The sequence below is a fragment of the Lissotriton vulgaris genome, unplaced genomic scaffold, assembly GCF_964263255.1.
Source record: "Lissotriton vulgaris unplaced genomic scaffold, aLisVul1.2 SCAFFOLD_1419, whole genome shotgun sequence".
Lineage (NCBI taxonomy): Eukaryota > Metazoa > Chordata > Amphibia > Caudata > Salamandridae > Lissotriton > Lissotriton vulgaris.
In genome coordinates, this window is record NW_028242293.1 from 81,484 (window position 1) to 96,776 (window position 15,293).

A 15,293-nucleotide genomic window follows, 5' to 3' on the forward strand; every position below is an offset into this window, starting at 1 on the left:
TATTGTTTGCCATGTGACAGGTACTATTACATGGTAAAGATGTTTCTCACAGAAAGAACGCGCCTTTAGTCTCTGTGTTACAGACCATGTTGCTGGTTTCACCATGGCATGCCACGGGATCAAGAAGTAGTAGGGAGTATTCTTAAAGGTGGGCTAAAGTCTGAAAAATAGAAGCAGCGGGCAGTGTGTGCTTTATATAAACCCCAGGCCCACGCTTTGCACAGTGACACATTTAGCATGCATGGTGCCAGTCTAAGGGTAGTTAGAATTACAGTGTGCAGAATGCCTTTGTTTTGGATTCTCACCAATTTTTTTAAAGTGACCAGGTATTATTTTGAAGTGTGTCATCTTTTCTGAAACCCCGAAGCCCTAACCAGTATCTAGATAGGTCCCACCACAGTTTGTGTGTGAGCTTGAGTATAGGTGCGTCTTTATTTAATTATCTTCTTTATAGCACCTCGTGACCACAACGAAGCAGTGCAGCATTGTCTCAGAACGGAGTGCCTGAAGGAATACATGAGCTTTCTGCCTAATTCAGAGACTCTGTCCCTCACCACCCCTTTTTGTAAATATGAAGGAATACATGAGCTCCATTCTGTCCAAATGGATATTCAGAGCTGACTCACAGGGCAGCAGTCAGACCCGATCAAGAATTTCCATTTCCCATTCTGCCGCGCCGACAAACTTGCTTATTTTAATTGGATGGCTGACAATTAGAGAGTGTGGGAGCTTGTTTTATTCTCAGGTTAAAGGTTATTAGAAAGAGCATTTAAATTAATAAATAATATAAAGTGAATTCAGGATTCTGCATTTTAGGCCTCACCGTTCTGGGCATAATCCTCCGTACTCCCTATGCGTGTTTTTGCTTGCATTGCATGAACAAATGTTTTTTATATTGCACAAAACAGTTACAAGTGTATCAGTGTGTTTGGCAATTTCTCAAATGATGATTAATTCAATTGCATTGCTTTATTATCCTTCCTGCTTTCTTAAATTTGCTTGAAAATGCACCATTTGTCCACTCTTTTTAAAAAAAATTCTCGAGGGGCGAACCCCTCGAACCCCCTGTAGGTTCTTTGGGCATCCTCGCTACCATCGTTCGCCGCAGTCGGGTACCACAATAAGTTTACGCCTCACACTTTCAAATGTCACCAGCCGCCACTGTAAATCATGCTTGGACTGTCAACGCAGCCAGAACACACAAACGGAAATTGTAAACCTGTGCCTCTCCTCAAGCGGCTGCGGAAACAGAACGCGTTCAGTGCTGGACCTGGTGCAGTGTAGGACTCCGAAGTAAGAGATGTTAACTTTAGAAGGGAAAACGACTGCACGTGACGTTCGGGGTATCTAGACCCAGCAGCTGCAGGTTTGTAGAGGTGGTCTTGCTGTAGACTCGCTTTTGTGGACATGCTTCCTGTTATGTAGGCTTGCTTTTATTCTGGCGTATTGTATACGGTAATAATTTCTCCCGTTAGAAGCTATTGTAGAAAACCTGAAGGGCAGGAATGTTTCAAAAAAATTCAAAGCTAGAAATAAAACATTACAGAAGCAGAAGGCAGTCCGTATTTGCAGTGTTCTCGTGGCTGAAAAGAGCGGCAGTTTTGGACTAGCAGTATTTTATTTAGTACTATATCGGGAAACTTTTTATTTTGTTTGAGGAAGGGTCGTGTATGTTCTAGACTACTAACCATCTGACTTTAGTCAAACATTACCAATATAGCTGCCGACTTGTTCCATATCATGATGATGAGTTTAAGCCATTTTTAACTGTTTAAGCCTACCACACCAAGCGTTACTAGGATTTGTACGACCATACTTCTAATGCGCGTGAATCTACAAGTCCCAGCAAGGTTATTCTGAATGCTAAAGACTAGGGGGCAGATTTATGTTAACTGGCGCATCCCCAGGGATGCGCCAGTTAACATGCGCCACAGTGCGCCACAGCTCCGCCAGCCATGGTGCGCCGCATTTATAATGCGGCGCACCATGGTGCAAAAACGGCACAGATGCGTGACGCATCTGTGCCGGAAATGTGTCGCATTGCTGGAGTTGCGTCGCAAGTGCGACGCAGCTCCAGCAAGGCTCGGGGGTGCCCCATTTTAACAATGCTGCGTCAAGACCTACGCCTGCTTCAAGCAGGCGCAGGCTTTTGACGCAGCATTGGCTGAAAAGTGACTGAGTGAAATCTCATAGATTTCACTCAGCCACTTTTGCGAGGCGCACCTGCCCCGGAACGCCCACCCTGCGCCAGAACGCCCACAAGCGGCGCAGGGCTTTACAACGTGACGCATCTGCCTAGATGCGTCACGTTGTAAATCGTTCGTAGGGATGCGCCACGTTTACGCCGCCTTGCGTGACGCAACAGCGGCGTAAACGTGGCGCAAAGGCCTCATAAATCTGCCCCTACATTCTTAAATATGTCGTGTAGCTGGGGATTTATATTGATAGTGAGTTTGATCAAGTAGTTAGGATTAATTATGAGACTTACATAGCTGCCAATGTTTCAGATTGTTTATGTGTGACATTTGCATAATTTCAGTGAAATTATGAGTGACATTGAATAAATATCAGAAATTACACCCATTGAAGCAACGAGAAACTCAAGATGATCTTAAAACTTCTACAAAGCACCAAAAATGGAAGGGCACTAACTTCGGAGGAGGGCCCTTAGTGATGAATGTAAAACTGGCTGTAAGATTTAACAGTTTTAATATTAAAGTAAAAGAGCTTGTGAAGCAGTGCTCCGCGGCTACAGACTCCGGACTATCTGAGGTGCACAGTCAACATACCTTTGTAAACTGGATAACAAGGCTAAGTTTTTGTCTGGTTCCAGTACCCCCTGGGCCCCCACTCTGCCTATTCCTTGCTTTTGAAATTTACATTTATTGCTGTAGTGTGAATATAAAGTAGGGTTTCCAAAAGAAAAATGCCAGCCATGTGTTTAAAGATCCTGGAAAGACCTTGTATTTGCACTAAATAGGGCTATAAATAAAAAAGTATGTATTCATTTGTAATGTGACTTTTCTGCCTTGGTTCCCTTTAATTATCAGTCATGGATCTCATCATTCAGGCAGCCCTAGAACACAATTAAAGTGCTTTCTATTTATATTTGCTGTTCGAAGTATGCACAGATAAGTACAGCTTTAGGTGACTGCTTATTTTTGTCGGTGGGGCAAAGTGGTAGGTGGTGGGCCAGGCCGCTGGGGGGCCCCTTCCATGTTCTTTGCAGGGGGGCCCCCTCAAGTTTCGTTATGCCACTGCAAGGGATCTACAAGAATCCGGCCTGTGAGTTCAGAGAGAGCTCTTCTGGACTGAGACACTGTCACTACTATCTCCGGACAGGCTCACACAATACGGTGAAAGTTTGTCTCCGGGTGGGGGCATTGTGGATATTAAGAGCAGTCCCAGGAAATATACGAAGGTTACGTGCAGGGTTAAGATATGTCTGATACAAGTACTTAAATTGTGTGTACTTCAGAAGGGGATTTCTAGACATTTTCCGAACATATTCCAGTGCAAGTTTCCATTGTTTATCCATAAGCTCTTGACCAATGGAAACTGTCCATGGCATTTTTCCCCTCAGAGTGGGGAGCCCCTCGCCACGGGAGTCCAAGAGTACCTTATATTGCACTGTGATTGCCTTCCTGTCATTCAAATGGCTAATCAATAACTGGAGGGGAGGAAATGACATATGTTCAACCCTGTCCGGCCCTTAAAGATTACCGGTTGTGGCTGCTAGCATATTATAAACCAGAAACGGTCCCTTTTTTAGTTTGTAATCCTCCCGAACTTCTGGAAAGTAATGAGGGTCTTATTTATGAATAGGTCACACAGTGTAGTGAGGCCTACCTACTTCTATCCTCCTTCTAGTGTTATGTTGGATTTGCCACCTGCAAAAGTCTGGTTGCTCCCATATTGGGTGGCTTGATGCTTACGAAAGGGATTTGCTTTTGGGTTGCACATATACATGGCAACAATGTTTAGTCATCTGAGCTAGGCATCCTGAGAATGGGGCATCCATTTGAGGGTCCAATAATCAATCCACCATACCACTGCCATCAGCAAGGTGCATCTGACAGCCACAGAGTTGCTGCACCACATAGTAGAGCTTATAATCAGGTGCCCCATTCCACGACATTCCAAAGGGACATAGAATTTAGAGAGCACTACTCTCTTTCTCCACCTGCCCCAAATTAAATCAGAGAGGATAGTAAAAAAATGATTGGGCAGATAGGTCAGGAGCGCTGAAAAATGATATCTAGACAGCACCAGCATTTTAGCTAGTGCCACTCTGCCCATCAGAAATAGCGGGAGAGACATCCAGAAAGTCAAGAAGCCACGTACCCCAAGTGCTGCTACACCTAAGTTCCACTTCACTAGTTCATCTTCGACATGGTAAATGTTCACCCCGTGTATTTAAAGGTGCCAGGTCACCATTCCAGGTCTGCATGTGGCTAGTGATCTGAGAGTCTCTGAAGGGGGAAAAAGGCAAGATTTTACTCAGTTTAATTTCAGCCCAGATATGGCCCTAAGTTGTCTATTGTCCTCATAATGTGTGTCAGATCTTTGCTCATGTCACATGTGTATACCAGCACGTCATCTGCATACAGCGAGATCATGTCTCAGGAGTTTCCAGTCAGTAAATCCCTAAAGAGAGCCACTCGGGGCTCTCTCGCCAAGACAAAGATGATTGGTTAAAGTGGGAAGCCCTGCCTGGTTCCTCTACCAACTTGAAAAACAAAAGAGATCTCTCTGCCCGTGTGTGCCAAAGCCATTGCCTTATTTCCAGCCCCAATCCCATAGTGTGCAGCACCTCCATAAGGCATGGCCACTCCAAGGTGTCAAAAGCCTTTCTGATATCCAATGACAAGGCTGCGCATGGTGGGCGGGCCTATGGAGTTTTATCCATAAGTCTGAAGAGACATCTCAGATTGAGAAATATGTTCCTCCCTGAAATGAAAACCATTCTGGTCAGGGTGGACCAAAGTGGGGAGAAACGGACCCAGCCTATTGGCAGTGACCTTTCCGAGTATCTTACAGTCAGTATTTAGTAGGGACAGCGGTCTATACGAGCGAACCACTAGGGGATCTCTGCCTGGTTTGGGGAGGACCACAATTAATGCCTCCCACGCTTGGTGAGTTAGAACAGCTGAAGGAACTTCGGAGCTGATACAATCTAGTCAGTAGAATAGAATTCAATTGGGAGTCCATCCATCCTAGGGGGCTTATTACATGCCATCCGGTTGATCCCGACGCATGCCTCTTTGATCGTTAATGGTTCATCGAGGGTTTTTCTTTGGAAAGGGAATTGGTGGGATTGGCAACTTGTCCAGATAGTCATGCAAAGTAGAGAAAGTAGAGTCCCTATTTCCCTTGGCTCTCTCATATAAGGTGCTATAGTAGCCAAATAAAACTTTATTGATGTCAGACTGTGGATTGAGTAGCACTCCGTCCGGGGACCAACTGCAATCATTAGGGATCTAGGCACCTCGGATTTGAGAACCCATGCAAGCACCCACCTCACTCTATCCCCCCCTGCGTGTGGCCCAGCCACATATTCTGCATAATCCAGATTTTCAACAAGTAATTTGATTTGAGTTTTGTAAAGCTCAGAGTCTGCCCTACTGTGTCTTGGCACTACCTTTAATGAAGAAAGGGAACTGATATGGAAATTTCCAATAGAAACGTGAAAATCCAGGTTTTTAAAGACTTCCTGAAGGCGAGGAGGTTAGATTGATTCCTAGAACTCCATGGCATTTGGTTCCTGAGGTAAGAGGTGGTTTAGATGAAACTTCTACCACCCCAGTAAGCTTTGTTTATGACCGGGATTGACAGTTTCTGGGCTGTAGTTGACTGACATGATCTATTTGGAGTACACCATGGGAATTTATTTTTGAGTAAGTCCAGACCATGGTGATGAAGCTCCTTGTGTGCACGCAGAGGGCCTTGAAGGCTATCCTCTTTTTAATAAGTAACCAGTGAAGGTCTCCCCTGACTTTAGAAATATGTTCACATGTCTTAATGTGTTTCAGGATCCGAACTGCAGTGTTTTGTTACCTCTGCAGTCTACTCATGATGCCCTGCTGAGCTCCAACATAGAGGGCATTGCAGTAGCCTAGCCTAGATAAGGCAAGGGAAGTGACTACTGCTTTCTGCAGATCAGATAGTAAGAAAGGAAGTCTTTTTCTTAGAATTTTCAGCACGAGGAAACAAGAAGTGGTAAGAAGGTTGGTCTGCTCTCTGAAAGAGAGGTTGGCATCAAAAATGATTCCTACGTTCCTTACTTTTCAAACAGGGCTGAGCAGAGAACTAAGAGATTGAGGCTACCAGGGTTCTTTCCATAATATATTAGGTGTCCTTAGTCTTGCCGAAATTGTGTGATATCACAAGAACTACTTACCCCCTTCTCCACACCTATCTCAGCCAGCCTCATAGCACTCTCCAAATTCAAGATGTGCCTGTGCAGAGTGAGTTTTACACTGAAAGTTGTTTTAAAACATAGGCCCCGCACAACAGCTTTGAACGCATTCCACTCTATTTCACTGTCAGAGGCGTCTCTGTTTTGCGATTCTTTATTGGGAAATAAGAGCAAACAATATAAAAAAAGAGTAGGGTACGGGAAACATGGTATGCTATTCATGAGACAATAATACAGCAGAAAAGAATATTATACAAAATGAAACCAAATACTGGCCATATGACATACTGGGTTCCTGTGGATCAGGGAACCGAGAAGGGCAAGGAATAGCAACACCAAGGAGGGCTCTTGGATCCACAATTGTATACAAAATAATCAATGGGAAAAGGGGGTGGACAGTAAGTAAGATGAAAACTTGACAGAAGAGAATGAAGGAGAAAAGAAAAAACAAGCAGGAGGTCCATACTTGCATCCACACCCAAATGTTCGTGGGGTGGTAGACGGGGAAGAAAGGGAGTGAAAGGGAAGAGAGAGAGCAGAAGGGAAAAAGATGGGGATGGAAAAAGAACAGAAAATAAGAAGAAGATTGAATTGCAGAAGGCTTAAACAAGAGGGAAAGAAAGAGCAAATGATATTAGCACTCATCTGCACAAGTCAGGATTCCAAGGGTGCTGTCAATGTGGTACAATGTAGCAACCAGCCAACTCATTAGGGATGATTGTGTATGCAGTTAAGGACTAGTGGGCAGTCTCTTGGAGGAGAGGCACCCAGGTGTAAAGAAAGGCCTCCATCCTGTCCTGGAGGTTGTAGATTACCCGCTCATAGGAGGACGTCTGGAACATTGATGAGAGACATTCATCATCGGAGGGGGGCGATGCCAGTGGAGAAGAATGGAAATATTCCCCGTGATGAGCACCATATACAAGAGACAGACCTGTAGACGGGAGACGTCTGGAGAGTCCACAAGGTCATATAAAAGGATCAGGGGACAAGAAATAGGAGTCAAGACTGAAAGATTCTCGCTCAGTGTAATGGCAACCATCTCCCATAAAGGACGTATCAAAGGGCAGTCACAGAGGGTGTGCACCAGGTCACAGTGGTTATGGGGGCAGCACCAGCAATTTGCGTGAGGCAACAGGCCAACTGCTCATAACTTCCCGGGAGTCCAGTGCCAGTCATGTAGTGATTTAAAAAAGCCAAACTTCAATTGTGCCTCTCATGCACTGCATTCAAGTGCCTTCAGGAGTTCAGCCCAATCCTACGGTTGATATTCCATCTGTTTTCTGGTTTGCTATGTGGTGTGGAGGCTATTAAGGAGTGGCAGGGAAAAATGATGGCTTCTAAAGAGGCTATAGAAGCCGGACATCACTCTGTTGAAGTTCCCCTACGTCCTAAGATAGGAGACCAAAGGAGACGATTGGAGGACCCAGGGTCGCCTACCAAGGCGGTGACTGAGGCAACATGTAGTTACAGCTATCCGCAGGACTGGCGGGGTAAGAGGCCATATTTCTCATGGAGCGTCAGGAAGGATTTGAGGGCACCCTGGTCGAGGATCTGATGGAGACTGCTGATGCCTGCTGATCGCCATGCCTTCCAGTTCAAAATCTCACCACCTATGCACAGACTTGAGTTGCCCCATAGATGTGCGTTGGCATGGAGAAGGGGGTCTACTAAAAAGAGTCTGTATGCACGTCGCCATGATTTAACCATGCCTTGTATCTTCAGGTTGCCAGAGACTGACATGCGCTAGCCAGCCTAATAGAGTACATGAAATCATCATTCTTTAGCTCACTTCGCCACCCCGGTTCAGACACAGCTAGCCTGGCTGATGGGGACTGTTAACCCAAAACCAGTCCCACGATGCTTGTGTCCAGTCCAGGGAAGTCATGGCTTGGCAGTTCGGGCTGGACTGTTCCCATGAGGCACAGGGTTAAGACTGATTTGCATTTAGCTGTGCCTGAACTGGGGTGGCGAAGTGAGCTAAAGATAATGATGGATTCAACCCAGATCTGTGACTGGGGGTGAGTGTCTGAAAATTTCCAGTGCTCCGTCCAACATCTCCTTGTGTTTGCTTTGTTCACCCTAAGTTGGCAGGGTATTCCCAGACGTGGGTCTATTGCTCACTTTGCCACTGGATTCAAGCTAGCATGGCTGATGAAGGGTGTTACCCAGAAACCGGTCCCAGGATGCTTGTTTCAGGTTCAGGGAAGACCTGGCTTGGCAGTTAGGGCTGGACTGTTCCCATGAGGCACAGAGGCAAGATCGATTTGCATTTAACTGGGTCTGAACTGAGGTGGTGAAGTGAGGGGAAGAACAATGATGGATTCAACCCAGATCTTTGACTGGGGGTGAGTATCTGAAAAGTTTCAGCAGTCCGTCTATGATCTCCTTGTGTTTGCCTAGGTGCAGGGTATTTGCCTGAAGGGTGAGGTACAGAAGATGAGTCCTGGGATACACGGTTCATCTCATTGGTGGTGAATCCATCCCAAAAGTGTAGGGCCTCTGGGTCGAAGAAGTCTTTGGACCTACTATCTTTTGTCATCCACATGCGGGCAGGTTTGAACAGTCTGAATTTGATGCTCAGTTTCCCCAACTAGGGCCACAGAGCATGGAAAGCCTTTTGTTTGTCGTTTGTTTCCCAGGAGAAGTCAGCGGCTATGTGGATCTTATTCCCTCAAAGACATATGAGCCATGGGAGTAGGCAGCAGTCGGGATTTGCTGCACCTGCTCATGGAAAAGGAAGCACACAATGAGGGGATGCACTCTTTTCTATGTATCTAGAAGGGGGGCCCACACGGTAAGTTCGCTGTATCTCCTTGAGGAGAGAGAAGGGTAGCCCCATGAGCATGGGGAGAAGGTCCTTGAGAAAGCCCCTAACATCTGTGCCTACAAAACGTTTCCGGGAATCTAAAAAATCTGACATTTTGCCTCCAGCTTCCATCTTTCAGGTCTGTTAGTTTTTTCCGTAGGTATAAGAGTTCCTGGTCCCTATCTGGTATACAGTTGAGACAATTCCACAACTGTGAGGCGGCGTTCCATTTGGTCTCAGTAGTGAGGTCTGATATTTTGGAGACCATGCCTTCCAGGCAGCACCAACGGCAGTGATCTCCTACAAGATGTGATCCATCATGGTGTCAGGCTGCGACAAGAGGGTGAGGCCACCGTTAATGGTGTGGTATGCATTGCCAGAGGAGTAGCCATTGATTTATATTGAGAGACGGCCTCTGTGATAAGCAGCTGATGAAAGGAATTGCTGGAGGGCATCGCAAAGATGGGTAGTAGAGGAGAGAAATAATTCGGAAACCTAGTAGGATGCCTCAAAATGTTGTCAATCGATGATCATTCCATCAAGACCTGCTTCAAGGGGAGAGGCTCAGTGCCCCAATGACAAGGGCAAATGGGGTAAGGGAGTCAGAGCATCGAAGTCCTTGTGTCCAGATATTTCTGTAGAGGGCCCCTTGAGATGATACAGTGGGGGCAAAATAGTTGGAGCGTTAATCCCCTAAAGGATATTGATATGGCCTTTGGGGCTGTCATGGAGCCATGGCTACAGCCTCAGTCACTCCTTGGGTCCACAGTTTAATGATACAGTGCCGAGGCCTGAAGGGTAACCTCAATTAGGCTGCTGGTAGAGAAGCTGCGCTGTACTCAACTGTATGGGAGAGGGCAAGAGAGGCAAAGTGTGGCCCAATCGTGCTGCACAGCTCAAGTAAAAGTGGTGACACAGGACCGTGGCTGTGCTAGAGGCCACAGCATTCTTGACTATCCTATTGGTCAGATCCCAGTACTCGGTGGACTCACAGCCTGTGGGGAGGAGGCTAGTTAATGAAAGTACAACCCTAAATGTAGTGGTGGATAAGGCCTGTGTGGTACTCCATCTACTAAATGCAGGAATTGTCAGGAATAGTTTATGTTATTGTCATTGTCAAGGCACCATATACCAGCCTAATTGTGGAGGCCTGGAGTACTCACAGGGCTTTGAAGGCAGTATATCTTCCGATACACGTGCCAGCTCCCACTCCCGGGGAGCTAGGCATGTGGTCAGAGGACCCTGTGTCCTGGCTATGGCGTGAATCTAATTCCGCCACCACAAATGCTCTCTCCTTTACTACCTGTTTGCTTCGAGGTTTACCTTTAAGACCTTTATGTTGACGTCATCTTGATTTCTGGAGCTTCCAGCCAGTGGTTAATTGGGAGTCAAGGGGCTCCATTGAATTCTAACCACTCCCAGGTATCTACCAGCATCGTGAAGAAGCGTATATTACCAGAGTCTATAACACACAATTTGTCCATATACATAAGAGAGTAATGCAGTCCCAACTGCAAAGCTTCTGATAAATAGCATGAAGGATCCCCTGTGTCTCTGCACTTACGCAGTGTAATCTGGGAATATAGTCACTGAGCTATTATCAATTTGCCAAGGGCCTTTGGTTTTCGCGACCTGTAGGATGTGGTTATGATCTCGATAGTTAAGTAGACGTGCAACCACCGTGGGGGGTCTTACCGAGGACCCTATGGCATCTCTCGACCAAGAAAATGATAGATCGCTTACCACCCATTACAGTATGAAGCAGCCAGTCCTCAAGGAAAAGCTCCTCATTGGGTCCATATGCTTTCTCCTGGTGTCCCACCATGCAGAAGTTGGTTTGATGGAAATAGTGAAAATAGATCCATTTTATTCAACCCTTGGCCATGTGTTTTGTAAAGTCTCTCAGGGCTCCTCACTAAGCCTGACCCTTTTTAATATTTATGTTGCTCCTTTGGCCAGGGTAGTTAGATCCTTTGGACTGTAGGTGTTGTCCTATGCTGAACGACACCCAAATTATGGTGTCCATTTCAAACAGCATAGAGGCATCTGCCACCAATTTTAAAAACTGTATGCAGGCAATTTCTCCTTGGATGGTAGAAAACTATCTTAGACTTAACAGGGACAAAACTGAGGTATTGATCTTAGGAAACCAACAGCATATCTGGTCAATGCCAGGTGGCTTGCCTGACACGCTTGACCCCTGCACTTGCCCAGTGTCCCCAGAAAAAAATCTTGGTGTCATTGTGGACAATTCTCTCTCCTTGGACCCTCAGATTAATAGAACGGTGTCCACCTGCTTTGGGACCATCAGGATTCTTAGGAAAATGTTGCAATTTCTTTCCTTCGCCTCTCAAAAGCAGACACTCATTGCCCTAGTGTTATCTAGACTGGATAATTATAATTCCCTCTATTTGGGTATTAACAAAGGGCTCATTGATCGTCTGCAGCTTGTATAGCATGCCACAGACAGGCTGGTGATGGACCTTCCTAAATTCCACTAAGTCTCGGCCACTGTGAGTTGCATTGACTCCCTTTAAACCGGAGAATCCTGTTTAAGGCTCTTTGTCTCACTCACAAGGCCTTCTACAATCTAGGTTCTGAAGGTATTAAAGGTCTCTTCCGAAATTATGATCCTACCAAGCAGCTAAGATCAGCCAATAAAAATCTGTTGGTAGTTCCCAGGTTTAAGAGAGTCAGATGGGGGGCAGAGCCTTCTCCATTACCTCTGCTAAGCTCTGGAACTCCCTCCCTTCTGTAATTTTGGAACAAGAGTCTCAATCTCTCTCCCACAAGGCTTTGCAGACCTGGCTCTTTACCAGTCTATCAGTATGAGCCCTACAGGTACTATTGTCTGATGGCCCTTGCCGCATCGCCTTGACGCCTCCTGGGAAAGTTTGCGCTTTTTACGGCTAATATTCATTCATTCATATTCATGTAACTGGCCTTCTGTGGCAATGACCCAGGCAGACAGGAGGGATCCTTGAGATTGTAGTGCCTCAATATGTGAATGCATTGTTGATATTCAGGGGCACAGCCCTGCTAATCTAGATTTGTTCACCTCCCCACAGTCGCACAGTTTAACCTGGTCAGCCCTTTGGAGCCCCATCTCGATGACCAGGGCATCCAGCTTGGGTTCTTAAGTGGTTTGGACTTCTTGAATAGCCTGCAGCAGTTTGTCAAACCTCACTGCCTGTGTCTCAATAGCAGAGGCAAATGCCCAATCCTCTCCCTCCGACAATGGTTATCTGGAAAAAGAATGAACCATGACCCCCCACCCATCTGTGGTGCCCCTCTGGTGTCTTTGTTTCACCATGTTCATTGATTATCAATGGGAAAGAGTACAGTTGCAGTATGATCCTTGTGGTTCATCTAGTCTGCCTCCTGAGAGGACCACAAACCAAATAAAATTTACAACCAATACCAAGGTATTGGTAGAACAGGACAGGACATTTACATTAATAGCATTCTTGAATTGTAATACTAGAAATGTTGTGTATATCATCAGATGCCTTTGTAGCAAACTGTATGTGGGACAAACCACCCACCTCATCAAACAACACTACGCCCAGCACAGAAGCAGAATCAGATGTAGAGTGGAAGGAGCACCTCTGGTTCGACACTACGAGGGACTAATGAACACTGAAAATGAACTGTAATGGCAAGTTGCCGAAGTGGTCACATTGGACAATCGGGGTGGTAATATAAAGGACATCATAGACAGAAAAGAGTGCAAATGGATGGACATTCTTAATAGCACTCAAACTGGCCTAAATGACATTAATGATTGGCTTCACCAGAGGGAGTTGTCAGCGTATCTTGATCCAAGTGAGTCCCCTTTGGTAAGGTTGAAGGATGGATGGGTTCCCAAGCAAAATGTTTCTGAAGCTAATGTGTGCACCGTCTCTGAAAAAATTAACTATGAGCTGCTGTTTCCAGAAGTCTTTAGAAAGAAGTTAGGTCATCTAAAGAAGTATGTGCACTGCATGAAACTTAAGTCTGGTGTGCGGTTTAAGGTCAGGAAAAAAGAAGTGTGCCTTTAATGAAGAAAGAACTAGATAAACTTTTACAAAGTGGAGTCATGCCAGAGATTGAGGCATCAGAATGGGTGTCTCTGGTGGTAATAGCTCAAAAGGCAACTGGAGAGCCTCAGCTACGTGTGGGCTTGTGGGAATAAAATCAGGCGGTGATGGCGGATCATTACCATTGCCAAGCATTACTGAGATGCTATGCTGTTTGGAAGGGGCGAAATGGTTTACTTCCTTGGATTTAACTCCTGCATATCATCAGATATCTTTGCCTCCCCAGTCGCAGGAGCTGACATCCTTTACTACACCGCTTGGAACATACAAGTGTATGAGTGTGCCATTTGGATTAATCTCTGTCTCTGTGTATGATTCAGAGGGCAATTGAATGGGTGTTGGATGGAATTGGTGGTGTGTAAAAGTAGTGTTTGGGAAGATCTTGAGTGACCATGATTTCAGAGTATGTAATGTATTGAAGAGTGATAGTGGTCCTACCGTGAAATGCTAGAAATGTAAATTTGGGGTCTCAGAAATTGAGTATTTGGAACACTTGATTTCCACTAAAGGGATTTGCCCTAAGGGAAGTTTAGTCAAGGTTATCAACAACATGCCAACTTCCAGCTCCAAAGAAGAATTGGTAAAGTTCTTAGGAACTGCTGAATTTTTCGAGTAAATTCATACCAGACTTTGCTGTAGGTTACAATGGTATTCAGACATTATTAAAGAAAGGTGTGGAATTTGAATGGCCAGAGGAATGTGAGAAAGAATTTGTGCGGCTAAAGAAGGGATTGTCCGGTGCAGCAGGTTTGAGTAGTTTCCAACCAGGTACAAAGACAGTGCTGTGAACGCATGCTAGTGCAAAAGGAATAGGTACAGTTCTTGAACAAGTTGTTGAGGGAAAGGTGAACACAATTTTGTTTCCCATCTATGTTATTACGTGGAGTGAAACAAAATTATTCATTAATCGGTTAGGAGGCTTTGGCGGTATACTGGGCCATGAGGAGACTCAAGAAATATTTACAAGGAGGTGTTTTTTTAAAATTAAAATTGATCACAAACCTTTAGTTGAGGATTTTTGCTCAAAAGTCATAAATGCTATATCCAGCTGAATAAGAAGATGGGGGTAGCTTTGCAGGAATTTCAGTTCATAGTTTCCTACGTACCTGGTGTGATGAACATTATTGCTGACTGTTATTCAAGATTATGTGTGGATGAGATTGGCAAGGAAAGTGGTTGTGACGTGAAAGATTAATTTATTTGGGGATGAGGCTGTTAGAGTCTGTTTGGTTTTGGATAGTCTTGTCCAGGAGTAGGAATGGAATGGTGCATTGGAAGGGGCTGATCTGTTGAGAAATGTTACCTGAGAATTAAGGATGGATCGTATGAAAGAGACAAAGGTTGTGATGAACTTAGTATTTCTGTCTGGCCTTTGAAAGATTATCTTTCTTTTAAAAATGGTCTGGTGATGAGAGGAAGTGTAAGAATGCGATTGATTGGGTGGGCTCATGAAAGCCATCCCAGAATTTCAAAGACTAAGGAGAGAATGAGGAGGAGTCATTGGTGGCCAGGAATGGACACTTGATTAAGAGGGTTGATCGCGATTGTTTTGAGTGAAGAAAATGTGATAAGATTCTGAAATGTAGGACACAACCCTTGATCATTTGAGATTTGGCTACCGGACCGGTATTGGATTGGATTGATTTAGTTCTTGACATTGTTGATCCAATTAGGGTGTCAGGTAGTGAAAAATGTGTGATAACATGTATTGACATGCACTCAAGGTGGCCTGAAGTGAAAGTTGTAAATTCTGTGGAGACTTGTGATGTCATCTGGTTTTTGGAAGAGTTATTTGAAAGGGAAGGTTTTCCGGTTTCCTTGCTGACTGAAAATGGGGTCCAATTGACCCTGAATGCAATGTAAGAGTTTTTGATAGGAGGCATTTAACATAGGAAGACTGCTCTATATTGTCCTGAAGAAAATGGTATGAACAAGCGCGTAAACATAGTAGTCAAAGATTGTTTGCAGCAAGCTTCAGCTAATGGTC

The 15,293-nt window shown here is 45.1% G+C and overlaps 1 protein-coding gene across 1 annotated transcript in view; it reads left to right on the forward strand.

Moving 5' to 3' along the window:
* Nucleotides 1-15,293, forward strand: part of LOC147669005 (leukocyte immunoglobulin-like receptor subfamily B member 3) — a gene marked incomplete at its 3' end in the record, with an annotated part of 559,849 nt that overhangs the window by 22,066 nt on the left and 522,490 nt on the right. The window contains exon 3 of the mRNA XM_086948290.1: nucleotides 13,946-14,053. Within this exon, the coding sequence (XP_086804416.1) occupies nucleotides 13,946-14,053 (108 nt within the window). The remainder of the gene's footprint in view (nucleotides 1-13,945; nucleotides 14,054-15,293) is intronic.